Source organism: Cynocephalus volans, chromosome 14, assembly GCF_027409185.1.
Source record: "Cynocephalus volans isolate mCynVol1 chromosome 14, mCynVol1.pri, whole genome shotgun sequence".
Lineage (NCBI taxonomy): Eukaryota > Metazoa > Chordata > Mammalia > Dermoptera > Cynocephalidae > Cynocephalus > Cynocephalus volans.
In genome coordinates this window covers 70,886,417-70,909,081 of record NC_084473.1, presented here as the reverse complement: position 1 = coordinate 70,909,081, position 22,665 = coordinate 70,886,417, and the positions used below count along the sequence as shown (strand labels likewise).

The following is a 22,665-nucleotide window of genomic DNA, read 5'->3' as shown; positions in this document are numbered from 1 at the left end:
AGAAGAGAGGGCAGCAGTGCAGGAAGACGGGTGGAAGTTCAGGAAGGGAAACTGGGCGGCTCAGGGGGCCTGGGCTTGGGCTTCTCAGTAGAGGACGGAAGGGTAGCTGCTGAGACTTCCAGACGTGGGAGTAGGGTTGGGGCTGGAGGCACCTGGATTTTGACAAAGCTTTGTCTCTCACGTACGGTGTCCCTGTGGCTCTGACAGGAGTATGCATTGGAGGACTTCATGTCCTACTAAAGGCTGCTGAGTGCCTATTGTTTTTAGAATACAAGGAGACACATAAAGGTGACTCACAGCTCTCCAAACTTAAGAAGCCTGTAGGAGCATCAGTAGAAGAACTTGTGACAAGGTTGTTGAACAACTTGCGTAGCTGGGCAGGGTAAATGACACTCTGACAAAATTAAGACTGAAAATAGGCAGGGAGATGTGTTAAAATCCATTTAAGATGGCTAAACTTCAGGGGCTGTGTGAAGCATTGAAAAAACTAAATTGCATAGAGACTGGAGTTGGGGCCCTGATTTGGCAGTAGCTCACATTTAAGAGGTCACTATGTGGTCTAAGACTAGTCTCAAACTTTTTAGTGACCTGAAGCTTTGTATATGTCGAAAGTAACAATGATAGCTTTTATTACCTGCCATGTCCACAAGGTCTGGCACTTTTACTCCAGCATTTAAAAAAAAAATCTTCATATCAATCTTATGTGGTAAGTATCATTAGCCTGTTTTATAAAGAAAATGACACAGGGAGATGAAAGGGCTCATCTCACATCACAGAGTCAGGAAGTGAGGGAGCCAGGTTCTTTCCAGAGCCACAGCCCTTGGTATGACTCAGCTGCTTAGAAAACTAGTAAACCGTGGTGTGCACGTATAAAAATGGTGTGGCCAGATCATGAGGCTCCTTGGGTGGCTCCATGCATGGCTTAGATTAGCCAGATGCCATCTGGAAGAGGTTCATTTCTAGAGGTCCCAATACAAAGAATGATGTCTAGATGTGGACCGACCAGGGTGTGGTGTGGTGTGGTGGGGTGGGGTGGATACGGTCTGGAACTGTCCCAAGAGGGTTCAGGGAATTAAGGATGTAGTCAGGTGGTGGAGGGGTATTCACCACGATGCTTCTTAGAACAGAAAGAAATTCCGTGGGTGGCACTTACACGGAGGCAGATGAAGATTAGTTCAACTTATAATTGCAACAAGTTGGGATCTTAAAGAGTTTGATAACAACATTGGGATGATTAAATGCTTCTACATCCATGTGATGAAATATTAGGCAACTACTTAAAAAGATGCAGTTCTGTATTACTGATATTTAAAGATATATTAAGTGAAAAAAGATTACAACATAATATTGTATTCCATTTTTAAAGATACACATACACATATGGTCATATTTACACAGTAAGAAAATGTTTGCAACCAATATGTGGTTCTCTCGTAATGGGATTTCAGATTTTTAAAAAACTTCTGTCTCCTAATTTTTCTATATTTAACATGGAATTTATATGAGAGATGAAAGCATATTTATAGCTCCTAACAGAGGAATCAGCTCTTGCTGAAGCTGAAATGTCCTGGCCCTCCCCTCAGGCCCTGGAAAGGGGCCAATATGACAGGGACTTGGGAAGGGGACTGAACCAGGTCTCTTTCAACTTGAAGAGAATAGAAGGTTAGAAAACAGTGCACCCAACTTCTGTAAAACATATGAAGGCATGTGAGGTCCCCAGATAGCCCTGTGTGCCAAGGCCTTTCACTTTTGCCACTGAAACAAAGTGGTAATGAATCAATGAATCATGGTCATGGGTTCCCACTCAGAGGCCCCCTGAGGTGAGTGTTCCTGTCTAGAGTGCCCTGATGGGATGTTACTCAAGTCTTTACTGACCACAGGACTGGTGTCTTTCAGAGACACTGGCTCAATTTCGGTCAGACGTTCAAGCAGGAGGAAGAGGAAGAGGGAGGGGAAGGGGAAGAGGAAGAGGAAGAGGGAGGGGATGGCTTCCCCGCCCTTACCCGTCTCTCTTCTTCTTCAACTCATAGTTCCCTTCTCAAGCACAGCCTCCACTAGCACTGGCTAGCTGAATTTAATTTAAAAAGGTAGCTCCAAACATTAGACTTTGTGGGAAATCTCCTCTCCCAAGGGCAGTAGGATCTAGGGTTCCATGTCTGCCTTCACAACCAGACATGGTGTTCAAGCCATCAGAACCAAGCAGGCCTCATGATCCTTTAGCAAACGCAACAGCAGAAGTTAATTTAATGGGAGGGGGGTATCTCCAAGAGGAGTGAGAAAAGGGGACTAAAAGATGAAAAGAAAACAGAAGAAACACATATGAGGAAAAGGTCATTTCTGCTTTTCCCCTTCACAGCACAGTACTTTATCCAGGTGGCAGAAAGGACAAGGACAGGTTCTGTCGTAGTTATTACTGAGGGCTTCATTTGTGCACCTGCAACATATGGTGGGAGGGTGAGATTACAGGGTACCTTAATAACACCATGTAGTCCTGGTTCAAGGGGGTAAAAAAGGACCCACACTGAATTTGAGTGCAAAAAATAAATATAAAATTTATTAAAACACCCACAATATTTTAAAGATACCAGGAGTAATACAGTTCACAAACCCAGTTGTTTGTGTAAATTATAATAAGATACAAATCAAAAAAGGATACATACTTGCAATTTCTAGGCACCCTAAATTAAATTTACTGAAAACACTGGGGCAGACAGGAGGGTAAGGAGGGGTAGATCAGGAGGCAAACCAAGAAAGTGGGAAGAAAAAATATTAACAAAAACGTAAAAATTATACAAAATAAAATTATCAGCATAAATTTACTGTACTAAGAATATCTACAGTTTAATAATACACATCCTATTGCCTTGAGACATTGCAAAAATCTACCATTCATCCATCAACCCCAGATAAACTTCATTTCAAGTAGCCACAGTTTACAAAGTCAAGACGGAATATTCAAGTATGGTTGTTAAGTTCACCTCCATTGGAAGCCAAGTAACCAAACAGGAATTCAAAGAGATAAGAAATAAAACACATCAAAAAGCTATAGGGCTCGTAGATTCAGTCTAATGCATCAGTATGCCACGTACGACCTGCCCTTGCTTCTTTAGTTAGAATACATGAAAAAGAAGTGACATCACTCCTGCTTTTCTCCCACTTTTCCCCTTCAGAAGAAAAAAGATATTGGAACCAAGAAAATTTGGAATGTTCAAATGAGCCAATCAGCAATTTAATTTAAGTCCCCGTGTGAAGAGTGACAAGTTACCCGATGACGGGTAGTCAGGAGGAGAGAGCAAACACCTCCACCACAAAAAGCATCCCTGATATCAGAACAGAAGCAAACGAGGAAGGAGGCCGAACCGCTCGCTGACTCTTAGGCAAAAAAGCAACTTCAGACCTTGCGTTTCTGTGCTGGGTCTCTGCTCAGGGGAGAAGCCTGTTACTTTGCTCTTGCCAGCAGCTCTGCAGGAGGCGGCTGGGAGGGCCAGGCAGGGGCCCCGCGCTCGCTCGCGGGTGGGGGGCTGTATAACCCATGCTGGGGGTATGCACCTCAAAAATGTTCGTTTGGTCCAGGGTATGTTGAAATTGGCCATGTACTACAGCAGATGCAGCTGGCTAATCAAACCAGGTTTTGAGGGAGTCATTTCAAATGACAGCAACGATGGCTGAGAAAGCTCAATGAGATGGGCATAGGAAATTCACATTTTATTCAAAAGCAAAGCTTAAAAAGAAAACAAAATAAAGCCAACCATGATCCTTCCTTTAGGCATTCTGCCATTTTAACTGCTGAAGAATGAAAAATAAAATGACCTCAGATTCTTCAAGGTCAAATATGTCATTAAATGGACAACCTGCAGGTATCAGGCCCTCATGGAATCTACTGTACTGAAGTTGTCATGATGTCCTGTGTTTGAGGTATTTAAAAAAATTATTGTGACAGTGGATGACATAAATGGAGCTTCCTGTTGAGTTTTTAAAACATCAACTTCTGTGGACCCAAGGAGAAATTTAGAATAGCACCAACTGAAAAGCAGCCTCAGAGGCGTCAAGTGAGCAAAGCAAGCTCCTTTAGTCTGAACCAACGAGAGGCAGGAGCTACACTGGGGGACAACTGTCAGGAGCAAAGGAACGAGCCCTGCCCACCGTGCTCCCGGCCGGCACCCAGCGGGTGAGGGAGAATCTCCATGTCATCTCCCGGCGTGTCCTCAGGACTCCCAGAGATGTCCACTTAGCACCTGGGGCCACAGCAGGAAAACATGTGCCCCTGGCTATGAGAATGACTGCCACACTAGAAGAGGCAGGAGTACCCGACTCCCCTCCCTCAAAAACAAAACCCAAATCCTCAGCCTCTTTTCCTCCTCTGGCCGAGAAGACAAGCGTGAACTCCAAGCACCTGCCAAGCCAAGCAGGCCCACTCCCACCAGGGTGAAGTGAGACTGCCTTCTTGACTTGCCTTGCTTCGTTTGGCCACCAAGGGAACAACAAACAAAACAAACTGTTCAGAGCAGATTACAGCACGGTAAACAGAGGTCTAGGAAGACAGCACCAAAAGAGCGGGGAAAGAAAGCCAAGAGACTGGAGCCCACCTTGTTTTTGGTTGGTTGTGGTTTCAGAACGTTGATAGCACCTCAGCAAGACAGGACCAGGGACAGTCACATTAAAACACCATAGCACCATTTTATTTAGACTATTTCAATTCATAAAAATGCTTCCTAGTCCATGAAACACACTTCAGTAACAAAAGGAAAGAGATTCCGGTTGAGGCACGTCAGGGATATCATACAGTTTTCCACCAGCTTTGCCTTGGTCTGAGATCTCACAAAGGTTAATTAAGCTTCAAGGAGAAAGTCTGGCTGGATTTTTCACCAAAGCCAGGTTACCATCTACTCATCACCAACCATCCTGGCACATCCACTGCTGTTGGATACAAAGCAATTAAGCTCTGCTACTTCTTTCCTTGCCTTAGCGCTTTAGAAAATCCCTTGCTCTGCAAGCTACTGTTTCAAAAAGAGGCTGGTGGAAGGGCCAAGAAGGGGCAGGATATAATCTCTTTCCACATGTACCACTGTCATCTCGGCGGGAAGGCAAAGCAGAACCCACGAAACTGGGGTGTGGGAAACTCAGGCCCTGCTAAAAGCCAGACCCAACAACAAAAACTCCAAAAATCCATGCAACACCTTTAGTCATGATTAGATGATATCTTGAGCTAGCACCAGTTATTTTGTGAGAACCTGCTGCAAAACGATTTTTATTTTAAAAAATCTCTTAGCACAGAACTTTGCAAGTACTTCCCTTGCACGCAACAGGCAGGGAAAACAAAAAGCAAAAAAGGAACCAAATGTTTGCAATGTGTGTGGAAGATGTCCGTGGACAGGGCACACGAGGGAGATGACTCTAAGACTCCATCATTTCTTGTTGCCCTAATGACTCTTAAAACTTGGTCATGCTGTTAGGTTCTTTAGTTGCAATGGCTTTATTTTTCTTCTCATGATAAAAATGTCTGTTAATCATCTTTAGGACTTAAAAAATGATAGTGCCAGTAAAAAATAAAAATTTGATTTTTCTTTTTAAGAAACCTTAAGCAGCAAGGGGGGGGGATAAAGAGCTGTGCATAGTTACTTTTAAACACGTCTAAAGCATGCTAATTTTAATGACAGATTTGAGGTAGGTTATACATGTAGTGTGTAAAAATCAGCATGGGCTGAGCGCGGCAACAGCAAGCACCACCTAACTCTCAGAACACCATTCAGAGGGGAAGGGGAACGTCCAATGGAGACTGCCTTGACTCGCCTCTCAGCAGCCTGTTTGCTAATCTGGAAACTTACGAACCAAGGCTATTTGGGTCGGGGTGGGAACAGGCGTTGCATGCTTGTAGCTTGTATTGGTTTCTCCTTTCATCTAATGGCTTTGCTACCAAAGGGTGATGAGGGGAAGAGTATACTTAACATACGTCAGGAAGATTCACACATGCCAAGTATCAGAATCACCTGGGATACACTCAGAACCTTCCAAACCAACAGCCAACCTGGGGCTTCCACGGGCCATACAGACGGTCACATTCTCCAAATGTTTCGTAAAATATTGTATTTCTTGCTTAAGATCATTTAAAATGAAGTTTTCAAGGCACCCCCGCATCTACCTAAGCACGGAGTCAAATGAGACCTGCATAAAAGTACTGATGCGATAAGCAAAATAGCATTTAAAGGACCCAACTTTTCCTCAGAACTAGCAAGTTAGCATGCTCATTAAAGACTCTGCTTCCTTTAGCTTGTCAAACTGAAGGTCAGAGGTTTTCCTATAAATCTGAGTTCTGAATAATTCTAAATCCTGATAAGCTCTTGGGTATTTATTTCAAAAGCAATAATATTTCATTTTTGTCCGGTAAAATAAATGCAACTTTACAGAACATGGTAAAAGTGGAGGATAGACAAAGCACGTTAAATATTCAGCTACTATATACAACTTCTCCCACAATTACATGTTAAAACATACTTTATTCAAGTTGCTGTTTAAATCTAGGCAAAAGTGCTTAAAAAAATCTTTCACTATTTACAGTTAAAACCAGACCACATAAATGCTCAGGACATCTCACAGCGACTCTCCGCCAGTGCTTCCAGAAGCTTACAGTAAACACCCAGCGGGTCGGTACTCAGCTCTTACACAAGGCACCTGGAAGCTCAGGAACTTGCCTTTAGCACTGTCATCCGATTGTGAAACTTGATTTGTGAAAACCCACATCTGAATAAAACTGCTCAATAAATATCTGATGTTTATGGTAGGGCTTGGTGGTCATTCAGTGTGTGGCCATCTCCCCCTCTGTGTCCTGATGAAGCCCCGCCCCTTCACCACACACATCCACATGAGTAGCTCGAGATCATCTCTGCTAACACCACAGGAAAAACCAACACTCTAAGAAGTCTGACTTGCTGTAGACGAGTGTTGCTTCCACCTGTCGGGCCCAGCCTCTCAACAATGTCACAAAAATTAAGCACCACATTCTCATTTCAAGGAACTGAACAAATGCACCAGAATTTCAGAACGGGTGTGTTAAAGTGGGTGGAGAAGGGAGGAAGGAAAGGAGAAAATGATCAAATGAGAGAAATGGCACCAATTAGGGAGGAAAATCATAGCAACCTGTTGAAAACGTTTGACTCTTGCACTTTAAAATTAAGTGTAGGCCCCCCTCCCCAATATGACAGCACAGAGGGGGTGGGCTCAGGGTGAGGCATGCACCATTGTCCAATGTGGAAATCCAGGAGTAAAGATAGATGCGTTAACCGCTGTTACACTGGTTTGCTGAGCTCCTGCAGGACGCCACCTGCCCAAGAGTCAAGGAAGTCCCAGCACAACCCTACAGCACCAGGCTCCGCACAGAGCAACGCTGGTTTTTCACAGCTTGGGTTCAACTTCTTGTTTTTAAAGATACAGTAGCCCTTTTCGGTATCAGCATAGACTTTGGGGCATTTAAAAAACTGCCACTAAGACAAATTCCTTCAGCTCAGTATTCATTGGCTTGTCAACGTGGAGACGGCTCCTAAAAGCCACTCAACTCCAGCTGCATCGGGAGGTGCTGCCTAGTGAGCCATGACATCATGTGACTTGATAAATAACGGACAGAGAGGATTCAGTGTGGAGACTAGCAAGCTTGAAGCCGTCTACTTCCAACCTGGATTCTGGGGAGGTCTATGCCAGCATCCCGGGGGCCTGGTCTGGGGTGCATCTGCCCCCGCAACTCCAAGCCAGTGACTGGAAAAGGGACCCCAGGTGTTTTTCTACAGATTCTCCCATCCTCCCAGAGAGGACAGAGGCTGTCCTGAGGCTCCGATCCCGAAGGGAAGGTGTGTCTGCCGGGAGGGACGGACTGCTGGGTGGCTACAATCCGCGCTTGGCTCGTGAGGGGCACAGGGCTGAGAGGACCTCGTCAGCGCCCAGGCCCAGCAGACGGGCAGGGATGAGCACCGCTGGCCTTTCCTGCCGACCCTTTACCATTACTATTGTCGCTTTTAAAAAAATCCAATAAATACACATTTTAAATGGAATTTAAAACTACTCCTTTGTGAAAGGACACTATAAACTTTCTTTCCATTATTGTGATATACAAGGACAAAGTTTTAAAAACAAAGAAAACAAAAGCCCCCAAACAAGGGGGAAAAAAAACCCAACTTGGAGATATAAATATTAAGATCACGGAAAAATCACCCGACAGCCGTAGTTTCTTCTTCAAAGTGCTGGGGAAGGGCGGGGAAGGGAAGGGCGGGTCAGTTCTGAGGTTTGGACCATAAATACATATATATGATATGCGTATCTATATATGTATATATAGATAAAAAGACTTCTGCACCCCCAACCCGCCCCCAGGTGTGAGGGCAAAAGCACCACAGAGGCAGCTCGGGCCAGGCCCGACGCTGAGGTACGCTGGCTCCCTGGCACCTAGATCCAGCGGCTGTAGGGGCCAGTGACCTTCGTGTAGGCGTATGAGGACACGGTGACCGCCGAGTCTGTGGGCACTGCCAGTGCCTGCCGGGTGGGGACGACCCCCTTCTTCTCCTGCTGGGGCTCGGCGACCATGGTGCCCCCCCACTTGCGCTTCTTCCCGTAGAGCTTGGCCTCCTGCTGGCCCAAGCCCAGCCGGGCGGCCTCCTCCTGCCGTGCCCGTGCCCTCTCTGCCAGCTGCTTCATCTTGGCTTCCCAGAGGGCCAGCCCGTGATTGGGCTGGTTGAGGTTCTTGTGCTGGTAGAAGACCAGCGAGATGCGGGTGGGGTGGCAGCGGTTGGGTTTCTTGAGCGGTGTGGTGGCATGCAGCTCCCGCCGGGCACACTCAATGAGGATGGAGCCGTGAGCCGGGGCCACGGCCACGCCGCCGATGTTCTCGTCCAGGAAGTTGTGTTCACTGTCCGACCACAGCTCCTCCTCCTCCTCCTCCACACCGCCCCCGCCGCCCTTCCCCTCCTTCACTGTCCCCTTGTTGGGGGGCTCCTCGGCCATCCCCTCCTCCAGGCTGAAGGGATCCCACAGCTTCTCCTCAGACTTCAGGGCCCCAAACAGCTTCTCACTGGAGCCCAGGGGCATGCTGAAGGACTGCCAGGCTTTGTCCAGCTGGCTCACCCCTGAGGTTGGAATCCCCCCCTCTTCCCCTTTCATGGGGTTCCACAACTTGTCTTGGAACCCAGGACCGCCTTTCAGGGCAGAGTTGAAATCCCCTGCCCCCACCCCCCATGGCTTCTCAGTCAGGCCAGGCCCAGCCAAGGCCGAGATGTTGTTTCCAAACTTGCAGGGGCTCCACGGTTTGCTCTGCAGCCGACTTCCAGCATGGGAAGCTGACTGCTGCCCCTCGCCAGGGAACAGCCCCCACTGGCCATCTGGGAAGTGGGAAGGTGTCAGGCAGCTGGCCCCAAAGGAACTGAGCTTTTCAGGGACCACAGCAGGGCTCTCTCCAGGAGGGAACACACTCCAACTGCTGCCCACACTGTTAGTCCTCTTGGGGGATATGCTTGGGCCTCCTGAGTACTGTCCCCATAGGTGACTGGGTCCCCCATTCTGAGATGCCTCGGGCAAAGGCGTTTTGCCCATCTTACCAGGGTCTCTGGGTACAGATTCAGCCTGAGTCAGTGGGTCTACTGGCTCCTGCTTGATGGATCTGTTGTAGCAATTGGAGCTCTGAACAAAGGGAGAGGGGTCCCTGGACACGGGGTGGATCTGAGGGGCCTTGGGAAGCAGATACTCCTTGGGGCCAGTGTAAGCAGGCTGCTGGTGGTGATGAGCAGGGTGGTGGGTGTCTGTGGGAACAGCCTGGCCGGGAAGCTCGGCAAACTCAGCACCACCGTAGGCCGGGCTCAGGCTGTTGTGCAGAGCATGGAAGTCTGGCTTCTTGTCAAAACTGCCACTGCTGCCACTGTGCCCCCAGGTGCCAGGACCCAGGAACTGGGAGGGGAAGACAGGGTTGCTGGAGGGAAAGCTGTAGTAGCTAAACGACGGAAGAGCGTACTTGGAGTGGAAGCCATTGACGGAGGCCAGGCTGGGCTGTGCATAGTAGGAATGGTAGGAGTACACACTGCTCATGCTGTACGGGTCCGAGGGCCGGCAGTTGCCCAGCACCGAGTAGCTCTCCACCACCGTGTTGCTGCTGTACTTGAAGGAGCTGAAGTGGTTCTGTGGTTCCACCTTGAGGGAGGGCTTCAGGCTCTGCTGGGACAATCCACCCTTCAGAGACAGGCCTGGGGAAGACAGAAGGCAAGATGGAGAGGGTGCAGAGAGCCGGGATGGGCAAGGCAGGGGAGGCATGACCAAGCCAAGCCCTGGACGGTTTCTGCCCAGGCGTTGCTCAGCACAGGCCCCAGCCGGGGTGGAAGGAGGTGACCCTGAAGCAGCTCATGCAGAGCCCACAGCCCTTCTGCATCCCTCTTCCTCCTCCCTGCCTCAGCGAACTCCAGAAGTTTCCACTGACGCACCCTCCACCCCCACCCCCACCCCCTCCAGCATGCCCTGCAGAGTCACTGCAGGGACCAGGGCCAGGAGAGAGGAGAACTCAGCTGCCTGCCAGCAACCACCCCACACCCACAAACCCTGCTGTCTTGCCGCACACCATGTGCGGTGCAGCGATGCTACTGCTTCAGATCCTCAGAGAGGAGCAAGCTGGAGGAGAAACCCAAGGCTCCTTCTCTGCCAAGTTCAGTTGCATGGAGATAACAAGCCCTCTCTGTACCTGCTTTACCAAGTGCCTCTGATCATGCTGGGTGTCCTGGGGCTGCCACAGATGTCTTTTTTTTTTTTGACCGGTAAGAGGATTGCAACCCTCGGCACGGTGTTGTCTGCACCGCGCTCAGCCAGTGAGCGCACCGGCCATCCATCCCTATGTAGGATCTGAACCCGTGGCCTCGGCACTATCAGTACCGCACTCTGCAGAGTGAGCCATGGGGCCGGCCCCACAGATGTCTTTCTAACTGTCACAGGGAAGCAGAGGCCCCGAGACCTTTCTGTCTGGAGTTCTGAGCATGATGCAGGAGGTTGGGGTGGGGCGAGGGAATGAGGGCCCATGAGGACAGGGCCATGCCACCTCTGGCAGGCGCCCTCCCCCACATACCTGGGTCAGTCGGGATGCCGGCCAGCTCGAGGGCCTCCTGCTTGATCTTCTCGGGGGTGCTCAGCTTCTCCTTCTGAATCTTCTTCTTCTCAGCTGCGGCTTTCCTGGCTTCCAGCTGCCGCTGGCGGCAAGACTTGGCCGGCTCAGGCAGGCGGCGGACCTCACGGGGGAAGGCGGTGAGCACCTGGATGGCCCCGCTGCCCACCTTGGCATTCTGGTTCTCCTCACTGCCAAACTCATCAGTGCTGGCCATCTTGTACAGGGGCAGCACGTGCAGCTGCTCATCCTCCGGGATCTTGCCCACACAGCGATTGTCTTCCTTGGTCAGTGTGCAGACCTGCCCCGAGCAGGGGGAGAGAGAACATGTGGTTGGGGGACTGAGTGTGGGGTGGGAGTACTCTGAGCACTCCAAATACATGAATTCCTTTCCCACACAGTCCCCGCACCAGCCACCACCCAGCCCTAATGTTCTCTACTACTTCCTAGAGTTTCTGAGAAGCTCTTTCATCTTGGTTCACAGCGTAACAGGATCACCAACACTGAAAGTCTGCTCCACAGCTTTCAAAGCACGTGCAATCACATGATCTCATCCAATCCCAACAAGGCTGAGAGGGATGAGATGGCTGGCCCAGGGTCACACCGCTGGCAAGGGGCTGGGCCAGGGCCATCGCACCATGTCACCTAGCAGAGCCACAGACTCTCCACTGTCATCCTCCTTGTTCTGAAAACTCATCCTCCTTTTGCTCTCAAGATACTTTTCCTTTTAATTAAAGACTATGCGCTGGTTGTAAAAAATTTAACCAAGCAAAAAGGAAATAGAAATCATCTCCATAATCTCACCACTCAGAAATAATCACCATAAATACCTGGGTCATATACACATACACATGTATACAAGTACTGTTTGGTAATTAAATAGGATTATTACGCATATGGTTTTATAACTTCATTTTTTCTTAACATAGTATGAATATTTCCTTACGCATTAAATATCTCCCCCAATATGATTTAAGAGAAATATAATATTATTCTATGGTAACAATGTGTTAGCTTAATGCCTTATTACTAAACATTTCAATTTATTTCCAATTTTTCTCTACCATGAATAATATTTTTCAAAATATCTTTTTAGTTAAAATTTCTAAGGTACTTAACCCCTTAGAATAAATGCTGTGAAGTAGAGCTGCCACATACTGCAAAACTGCCCTCCCTAATGATTTTTTTCACTCATAACAGCAGAATGTGAGCTCCAATCTTCTTATATCTCTGTTGATAATTTTGCCATTAATTTCTTTGGGGGCATTTGGGGCCTTGATTGTGGAGGGACTGTGCCTCCCAGGGCTGGTTAATTCCTAGAGACTTCCTGCAAGTGCACCTTTGATACACTAACCAACCAATCCAGAGCCCACATCCCCAACCACCTCTTTTATCAAACTCATACACCAAACCATTATTCCCTTGGCCCTAAATTCCCCCAGTATCAGGTTCCGGGCAACAAGGGACCTCTCCCACAGCCCCCAGCCTGCCAAAATTATTCAAACTCTCCAATTGTAAACATACTCAGCAAACCAACCCTGCCTTCTCCTTCCTGCAAAAACTCCAATAAAGGTTCTGGGCCATGCTCTGGCTTCTTCCTCCTCTGCCTCCTGACTGACCCTGGTGCTTCCCACATGGCCCTGTGTGTAGCACGGCGTGCTTGTTTCTAGGGATCTGTGAATATAAACTTCTTCCCTCGTGACAATTATTTCTAAGTCTGCATGTCTTACCATACCTGATTAAAAAAAATCCTGCGTACCTTTTAACACAACTCTCTGTCTTCCTCCTTTTGTGAGTTTTATGTCTTTTGCCCATTTTTATACTAGACTTTTATATATATATATATATATATATAAAGTCATCTTTGTATATGTGCATTTTTAGCCCCTGTTAGCATTTTGATAACCATCCACACACCTGAATGTGTGTGTGTGTGTGTGTGTGTACAGCTATATAAAACTTTATACAAATAGGATATTATATATACATGCTGTTCTATGACATGCTTTTGTTAACTCAAGAATAACAAATAATCCAGCTTGTATTGGCCTTTCAATTTTGATTATGGTGTTTTATTATTGAACAGAAACTTTACATTCTTATGGCGTCAACTCTATCAGTCCTTTCATTTAGAGTTCCTTCCTTGAGGTCACGTTCTACCCAACTTGTTTCTTCCCAGCATGCACATGGGTATTCAGGCCTTCTGTGCTCTGACCAGACACCTGGGTTGGACCGGCCACCAGCCCTGCTTCCTACTCTTCTGTAAGACCCGGTGTTACAAAAACAGAGCAAAGGCAAAATGCAAAGAATGAGAAACGACAGAAACTGTGTTCCTATTTCTAACATACAAGAGATACTTACAAATGTCAAAAGATATAGCCATCTCAATTAAAAAATAAGTAAAGGATATAAGTAGGATAGTCACAAAGATGAAATTAAAATGGGCAAGAAAAGTAGGAAAAGATGTTCAACCTCTCTAGTAATAAAAGAAATACAAATTAAGATGAGATTGTATGTTTGCCACTCACACAAGCAAAAACCAAAAAGACTGACAAAATCCAGTGTTGCCACCACAAAAGCAGGAGAATAAGCCCTCTCAGCCTGTAAATGTAAAGGTCCTCACCCAGGGACCTCGGGGACATCACTGCACTACTGCACCAAGACATGACAAGGATGGCCCCTCCCTGTGGTTTACAGAAGGGAAGCGTCTGAAAGCACTTACTGTCCACTGATAGGAGGCTGGTTAAATAAATGATGGCAGAGCCGTGTATACAGCCTCAGAAAATGCACTGACACAGAAAGGCTGAGTTATCCTTGAGTTAAGAGAAGTAGGTCATATAACAGCATTTATATATAACGTGGTCCTACTTGTGAAAATTTTATATAGCTGTGCACACACACACAAACACATGCACACACACATTTGGGTGTCTAAATGAATGATCATCAAAATGCTAACAGTGGTTATCTCTATGAGGTTTCACGCAATTGCTTTTATATTATTCAAAGTTTTTTATGAGTAGATATTGTTTAATTAGAAAAAAACCAATACTTTCATTTTGAAAAAAATATTATTTTTCCACCCCTACTTTAGAAGCTCTGTGATCTCACTCTCTGTCGTCCAGTGCCCTCTGCTCCTCCCCTGCCTCACTCCGAACCCTGGAGGGCCCGCCCTTGCTATCTATTTCAACTAGAAACCCTCACGCAGAGTGTAGACAACAGGAGCCTGCCCCATCTTGCTTCTCAGTCTTGGACAGGGGGACGGAAAACAAGGTGGAGAAATGAAATCCTGGGGTGGGGCCATTGATTGCCACGGGGCCACTGTCTACAAGCAGAATCCGGAGGTCCCTTCCCAGATGAACATGCTGGCGCCCACGCCTATTCCACAGCCCTCTGGAGCTCCGTCTGCCCAGGACCTAGCTAAGCAGAGCACAGCACTGGCATCATCCCTTCGAGGGGGTCCCCACCCCAGCCCACATGTCCTCTTCTCCATCTACTCACTCCCCTGGTGGTTGCATTCAGCCTTCACGGCTGTCACTATGAGCTACGTGCTCTCCAGACCCTCCTTCCCTCCCCTGCCCACTCCACATCTCAACCCGCCTTGAGATCAACACAGAATTCTTGATTTTTCACCCCCAAGCCTGGTCTCCCCTCATTATTCTACATCTCAGTAAACAGCACTAATACACGGCTGGTTGCTCAAGCATCTATCACTCTACCCCTTACCCCGCTTCACTTCTTCCTGGCAGCCTTTACTGCTACCGGACATTGTATCACATTTGTGGGTAGGGATGTTGTCCATTTCATTCCAGGCATCTAGAGCAATGCCTGGGGCTCAGCTTGTTCTCAATAAACATCTGTTCAATGAATGAATCAAGGGGTTGTTTGGATTTAAGTCCAAATGTTCACAGAGACCTAGAGCCACACTTTAGATAACCAGGACGCCATGTGCCTAAGGCTGCATCCTGTGGCATCCAACTGAGACATGGAAACGAGGCCAGCCCTGTCCATTAATTCTGGAGAGGGTTTTCTCTGAGAAGTGGGCAGTCTGGCAGGGCACCTCCCAGAGTTCTGAGAATCCTGTCTCCACGTCCCTCCCTCCTCTGAGCCCACCTTTCAGAACAGACCAGTTGGGCTCTCTCCCAGGATGGTCCTGCAGGTGGGGCTGTGACAGCACACAGGCTTCCTTACCACGGTGCACCCGTTGTAGAGGTTATGCTGGTCTTTGTGGGCATGGGCGCAGAAGTCCATGCAGGCTGTGACCCCTGAGAAGGGCCTCCCTTCCTTCAGCCCCAGACGGCAGTCGATTGCTATTTCCTCATTGGTCACCTGTGGGGATGGCCAAACGGAGCTGCTCACGTGATCTGAGGTGAGTGGTCCTGATTCTGTGCCTGGGAGGCCAGGCCTTGGAGAGAGGGAGGTTAAGTATCACAGCTGCCCTGCATGTGGACTGCAAGGGGGAGGTTTTCCGGCTGAGAGGCCTCAGCTCCAAAAAAGTTACTTTCAGGTGCCCCCACAGGAATTACTTCCTTCTGGGTTATCTCAAGTCCCCCTTGCCTTATCAGGGAATGCAGGGGTGACAGGGAAGAGAAACTCAAGCCTCACCCATGGAAACCAGACCAGAGGCAGTGGAGGATTACTAGGGGAAGGGGGATAAAGACCAGGGATAGGGCAGAGATGGTGTGGGATACAGCTTGCTGCAAAAAAGGGACTACATCATCGCTTTGCTCTCGGGCTGGGCTCTTCTTGTAAGAGCATCAAGCAGCCCGCTCTCTCGCTTCCCAACTTCAGGGAGCCTGGGCAGAGATGTGGATGACATGCGGGCAGAGGAAGGCCCAGGACCCATACCTGGTTCTGATAGGCCTGAGGGGCCAGCCGCTTGTATAGGGGAGCGACTTCGGTGGCCAGGTCCTGGAAACTCTTCCGGAGCACTTCTTCCTGTGAAGAGAAGAGAAGTCACACATGTCCAGAGTGGCCTGCCTGGCAAACTCCACACCCTGGAGATGAACCATCATTCCAGAACCATCATCAGGGCTACGTGGGAAGGTGGGACGTGAGGTGCTGTTGGTGTTTTACAGTGTTTTCTCTGGGAGAGGAATGGTGCCATGTCCACTTAAAAGTTGGGGACATGCGAGCCAGCCCATGGCTCACTTGGGAGAGTGAGGTGCTGATAACACCAAGGCCACGGGTTTGGATCCCTATATAGGGATGGCTGGTTAGCTCACTTGGGAGAGTGTGGTGCTGAGAACACCAAGTCAAGGGTTAAGAGCCCCTTACCGGTCATCTTTAAAAAAAAAAAGTTGGGGACATGTAAGCACATCAGGAAAAGCCACTGCCTGAAGGTCCAGTCAGCTTGACCATTACATGCTACTGTTCTGGGCGCTAGCCCAGTTCAGCCCAGAAAACATAAAACACGTTCTTGCTTTTGAATGCTGAACATCTTATGTCAGAGAGGTGGTATACTAGGCATGAAAAAACCAAGAACAAGTATGGATCCTTCTTCCCATGCTATAGACAGTAAAAGAGCAGCAGGTGGGATCTGTGCTAGAAATTCTATAGCCAGCCCAGCCCAGAGCCCATCATGAGCCAGGTGCACAAACTGCAGAGCTCTAGCTCCTAGACCTGCATCATTTTATGTGTTATTCACAAGCCACATGTAGTTGTTGAAATATAATTTTAATTAAAATTAGATAAAATTACAAATTCAGTCCCCCTCAGCCATACTAGCTACATTTCAAATGCTCAGTAGCCACATGTGGCTCCTGTACTGGACAGCAGAGAACATTTCCATCATCACAGAAAGTTCCACCAAACACCGCTGCTCTAGACAAAGCAGCAGCCACCTGGAGACATTTGGCAGAGTGTTTCAGGTATAGAAGAGTTTGTAGGAGGCCTTGAGCACAGGCATGTAGAGTTTATGAAGAAGAAAGCAGGTAGAAGAGAGAGAAAAGGAACCAAATACGTAGAATTGGAAGTGAAGATCGAGACCAAAGGCTCAGCTGTCCATCCAGGTGGAGTGGGCCTGGGCAGCCAGCCACCCCAACCAAACCTGCCTGGGCCAGCAGGGCCAGACCACCTCCCTGGCTGCTGTCCAGATGCTGCCACCAGCACAATGGGCCCGAGGCCAGCACAACACAGGCGTGAGGCTAGTGCGCTCTGGGGAAACACACACCTGGGTTTAAATCCTGGCTTCACCATTAACTAGCCATATGGCCTTGAGCAAGCCCTTGGCCTCATCTGTAAAGTGAGGGGTAATAGTGCCTGGACCACGGGTCAGTGGTGGTGGTGGTGGTGCGTGAAATTAACAGGTACCTGTGAGGTGCTCAGCACCCAGCACATAGTAGTGCACAGGAAATAGTGGCTGACAGAACAGGGCAAATATGTGTGAGTAATTAAACCAATGTCTTTTCAATCCTGGTAATTCTTAGGTCCTGGTGGCCCTGGGGCTCCTCCATTCATTGAAGCAACTGTGTTTGCCGCCTCAGCGGGGAAGGTGGAACCTAATATGAATAAAAGTCTAGTATCAAATTGGACTATTTTAGGATTACACAACAGCCTAAAAGCCAGGTTTTGGGGAAAAAGAGTTCTAAATTTGAAAATGCTTCCTTTTACTTATGTAAAGCAGAGCTTGGAAGTCAGAGCATAGATGTTTATATGGACTTTGGTGTGGAGAATATGTGCCCAAGGGATGTCCCTGCCCCATGGGAAAGGGGAAAGCCCTTCTGGACTAGGAGCTCAGAGAGATTTGGAAGGTCGAGTCTGGGATCAAGATGTGTGCCTGGATCCTAGCAAGGGAACCCAGCACCCACCCTCTAAGGAGCCGACGCAGGAGGGAGGGAGGCTGGAGGTGAAATGACAAAGAGCCCAGACAGGCTTGCACCTTCTTCACACTTGGAACTCTGAGTGGAGACCACCTCTTGGGTGGCCATCACAACCAGGACAACAGAGGAGAAACGGCGGCGGGGAGGCGGCCTGAGCTGATGCTCCTGCCTCCTCTGGCTTCAGCGGGGCCTGCAGTGGAGACCAGAGGGGTTTTGTCCTCTGTGTTGTCACAGGGTGGGGGGAGGTCCTGTGGGCAGTGGGTCCAGGTGAGGAGACTGCAGACAGGAGGACTCACACCCAGTGGCTGTACTGCATGGGTGCCAGCCCAGCACCCCAGGACCAGGCCAGGTTGCCATCCTGGAGACTGCCCAGAGACATGTGCTTAGCAGACAGGCAGGGTGAGGGACGCCTCGGGACGTCCATCAAAGACTCAGAGGGCAGCCCATGGACCAGAGGCCCCTATTCCTGCGACACACCCCCCCATATCCCCAAAAATGTCATGGGAAGAATGAAGGGAAGAAATGACCCTCTGAGAGGGTCAAATTCTGATGAGGAATTTGAATGTGTACCTTAAATATTCAGAATATTTACCTTAGAGACTGTTTAAACTGGAAGAGTCTGAGGCACCTGTAAGTGGTACACTCTTCTACACACCCCACGCACCTTGTTTCACAGCAAGACAAGGTCGGTTTAAAAAAATCAAGTAAAGTAAGTTACATCTTCTGTACTTCTGAGTCATGGTTGCTAATCCCACCTCCTATTTGACTACCGAAGACACCAGGTGGGAAAGGGGCAGGGGGAGTCCCTGTGCTCCTGCACAGCTCTGCTCACCTCTTTAGGATTGTCCCCTGCCAGGCGGAACTTGCGAGGTGTCTTGCTTCGAGCATATTTGCAACCATTGAAGTACATGCTCCAGGAACAACCAAAGGAGAAGGAGGCACCGCAGGTGTTGGGGTCTTTGCCTTGGCAAGCGCAGGTCCGGCTGCAACACACATCACAGCTTAGGCATACGATGTGACATCCCTTTGTTCTGGAATCTTCCTTCTCCCTCATGGGGATGCCCTGCTGAGGCCTGGTATCCACTAGCCTCCCAGTGACTGGGACTCTTCCTTCTCTGCCCCCAGCTCCTTTCTCAAATTTCCTTGAGTAGAATGCCAGCTCCAAGCAGCCTCTTGTGCCTCACCCGAGCCAAAAAGTCTAACTTGGAGTATGTTGTTGGGAGAAGCACATGGGTTGCTTGAGATAAGGAGGGGAAATCTAGTAAAAATCCAATGAGGTTTATACTTTGCCTTAACTCTAATATCCTGGCCAGCTCCAACACAGACCACACTAATGGGGATATAGTGTGTGCCCCAGGGTTTGAACATGCCTGTCTCCTACAGCACAGATGCTGACAGGCCTTTAACATATAAACACTTACATTAAAATTCAATGCTTAATAAAATCCATGACCCAAATGACCTTAACTAGGAAATGGACAAACAATTGTGATACATCCACACAGTGAAATACTACTTAGTGATAAAAAGGAATGATCTACTGACACGTCAATATATGAGGGTACTTCAAAAAGTTCATGGAAAAATAGAATTAAAAGATAATACAAATCTTAACATGAACTTTTTGAAGACTCCAAGTATTGCTCAATGATAGAAGCCAGACTCAAAAGGCTCCATACTATATGATCCTATTTATGTGACATTCTTGCAGAGGCAAACCTGAGGGGACAGGAAGTGAGACTGGTGGCTGCCAAGGGCTGCAGAAATTTTAGGGGATGACGAAACTGTTCTATATTTTGATTGTGGTGGTGGTAGCTACCAGACTGTAAACATTTGTCAAAACTCTCCAAAATTCATACCTAAAGGATGAATTTTATTGTAAATTAATATACCTTAGTAAAAAAAAAAAATAGTAATAATAGGAAAAACCCCAATAAGGGTAAGTTTGTAAATATCACGTATTCCTTACACTTGTGGGTCATGTATACTTTTCTTTTCTTAGACTTGATAACATCATTACAGCCTCAGCACTGATCTGGGGTTTAACAGCGAAGCTCAGCCAAGCTAACAGACCCTCCCAAGCCAGGGCCGGCCCCCCAGGTGGGATCCCTGGGTAAGCTTTCTTCAACCACAGTCCTAACTCTGCAGCACAAACTGTGCCCAGGAGAGGGTGAGAGCTTTCTCCAGGGCTGCCCCGGACCTCGCCTGCTGCCCCTGCCACATACTCATCATTGAGGCCACATCTCCGGCTGGTGGGGTTCCCGTACTTCCGGAGGGTGTCAGTGAGCTCCTGGTAGAGAGTGTCTCCGAGGCTGCGAGGGATACCCTCCCAGGCCAGGATGAGGATGACAATCACGGCATTCTGGCAGTGGTGGCCTGCTCGGTGCCGCACCAGGCAAAGCAGCTTCTCCTCTAGCGTGTGCCTGCGGATCACCTGCAGGGACACAGGTGGCATCGTTAATGGCAGGAGCCAGGCACCCACACTCCTCTGCACATGCGCCACACCCCCCTCACTCTGCTGCACAGACCTGGGGTGCAGGTCTTTAGGGCAGAGTCCTGGGGATGTCACACCCTGGCGACAGCAACCACACAGGCTAAGAGACTGTTATAATTATGGAATGAAAAACACAAAAGTTATTTTAAGAGTGAAATAAGAGATTATTACTACAAAGTCTAAGTTATTGATGACTTACATAGGCTTAGGAGTAAAAACACATAAATAAAACTGAAAGCCAAAATACAGTCAGAGATTTTTACATTGTACTAAAATATCTGCAGAGAAAAAATGCAGCATACCTGCGTGTTTTTAGTTAAAAAGCAAGGGGCTTGGCACTGTGGAAAATAGTTGGGCAGATTCTCAAGAAGCTAAACATAGAATTACCGTATGATCTAGCAATTCCACGCCTAGGAACATACCCAAGGGAACTGACAGCAGGGACTCAGATACTCATGCACTACCACTCACTGAAGCATTAATCGTAACAGCCAAGAGATGGAACCAACCTGAGTGTCCCTTAACTGAAGAACAGACAAAGAAAACGTGGCACACACATATGATAGAATATTATCCAGCCACAAGAAGAAATGAAATTCTGACACCTAGATGAACCTCAAAAACATTAAGCTAAGTGAAACAGGCCAAACACAAAAGGAAAAATACTGTATGACTTCACTTATATGAGGTACCTAGAGTAGATAAATTCATAGAGACCAAAAGTAGATTAGAGGTTATCCGGGGCTGGGGGACAGGGGACTGGGGAGTTACTGTTAACAGGTTCGGAGTCACAGTATGGGATGCTGAAAAAGATGGAAAGAGACTACGGTGGTTATATTCACAACAATGTGAATATACTTAATGTCACTGAACTGTGCACTTAAATGGTTAAAATGGCAAATTTTGTTATATATATTTTACCACAAGAAAGATAATGTAACGTACCAAAAACCACTGAATTGTATCCTTTAAAATGGTAAATTGTACGGTATGTGAATTACAGTTCAGTAAAGATGTTTAAGAAAAACAAAAAAAGCAAAGGCCCCAGGCATCGCGCAGCTCTGACGCTCAGGATCCTGATGTCCCCTCATCCAGGTCCTCCCTCACTCCCAGAACAACGTCCCAGCTCACAAAAAGATGTGTCAGGGCAAAAGGTCCCAGAGGCTGGGGAATGAAATGGCTGGATTTCCCCCAAAGAATCCTTAGTAATTCTGTGACCAGATAAGATAGGTGGGTGGATGGGGCTGTGAGCTAGGGAAAGATGAGGGCAGATTGGGAAGGGCTCCGAGTGGCAGGCTGAGGGACAAAGACTGGAGGCAGGGGCCCCACAAAGGACTCTAAGCAGGGAGCTTATGTTAATAGTTTCATCTTTAGAAAGGGGGCAAATAGTCAAGAGAAAGGGGCAATGGGGAGACCACAGATGTAACATAAGCAAAAATGGGTGAGGTCCTGAACTGCAGCACTGGGGAAGGAAACAGGGAAAAGAATGGATTCCAGAGACGTTAGGAGAAAAGTGATTTTGGGACCACCTAACTGCAAAGACTGAGGGACAGGGAAGAGCTCTAAGCGACTTCCATGGTTTGTGGCTTAGGAGACTGAGTAGGTGTGGGTGCTGTTTACTGGTGAGTTAACTGGGAGCACCTGAGTGTCTATTTCTGGGAGGCCCCAACAGAGCAGGTCTGGAGGTCAGGAGTGGCCTGGGCTGCTGAGGTCATGGTCATGAGTATGTTAGTGCAGGGAGGCATTGAAAGGGGAAGCCAGGAAGGTGGTGTAAATGAGGAAGTGGGCCAGACACAGACTAGGGAGCAGTGTATACCAGGGCAAAGTGCAAAGAATTTGTCCCATCAAAAGGGGAAAGCCAGGCTGTCCCTCTACCAACCGCTGCCTGGTGGCAATTCCAGCCTCGTGAAGTTAATTCTTACAATTTTGCAAGAAAAAAATGGAAATCCAGATTTTTACGTGAAATCTCCCCCTTTAAAAATGAGTGCTACATTCATTTTTTTTTTATTGTGGTAAAATATACATAATATAAAAATGGTTAAAATGGTAAATTTTAAGAGTATATTTTAGTGGCATTAGGTACGCTCACATTGCTGTGCAGCCATCCCTAGAACTTTTTCATCTTGCAAAACTGAAACTGTATTCAGTAAAAACAAACTCCATGCCCCCCACCCCCAGCCCCCGGCAGCCACCATTCTACTTTCTGTCTCTATGACTCTGACTCATCTAGGTAC

General features: G+C 47.9%; 1 protein-coding gene across 2 annotated transcripts in view; it reads right to left on the bottom strand.

Moving 5' to 3' along the window:
• Window positions 1–8,192: 8,192 nt before the first annotated feature.
• TET3 (tet methylcytosine dioxygenase 3) overlaps window positions 8,193–22,665 on the bottom strand; it is a 90,980-nt gene continuing 76,507 nt past the window's right edge. For both annotated transcript variants that reach the window (XM_063078370.1, XM_063078371.1), the window contains exons 6-11: window positions 20,163–20,371; window positions 18,770–18,920; window positions 15,965–16,054; window positions 15,308–15,445; window positions 11,081–11,417; window positions 8,193–10,214 (exon numbers count right to left, since the gene is read on the bottom strand). In XM_063078370.1, the coding sequence (XP_062934440.1) occupies window positions 8,431–10,214; window positions 11,081–11,417; window positions 15,308–15,445; window positions 15,965–16,054; window positions 18,770–18,920; window positions 20,163–20,371 (2,709 nt within the window). In that variant the 3' untranslated portion in view covers window positions 8,193–8,430. The remainder of the gene's footprint in view (window positions 10,215–11,080; window positions 11,418–15,307; window positions 15,446–15,964; window positions 16,055–18,769; window positions 18,921–20,162; window positions 20,372–22,665) is intronic.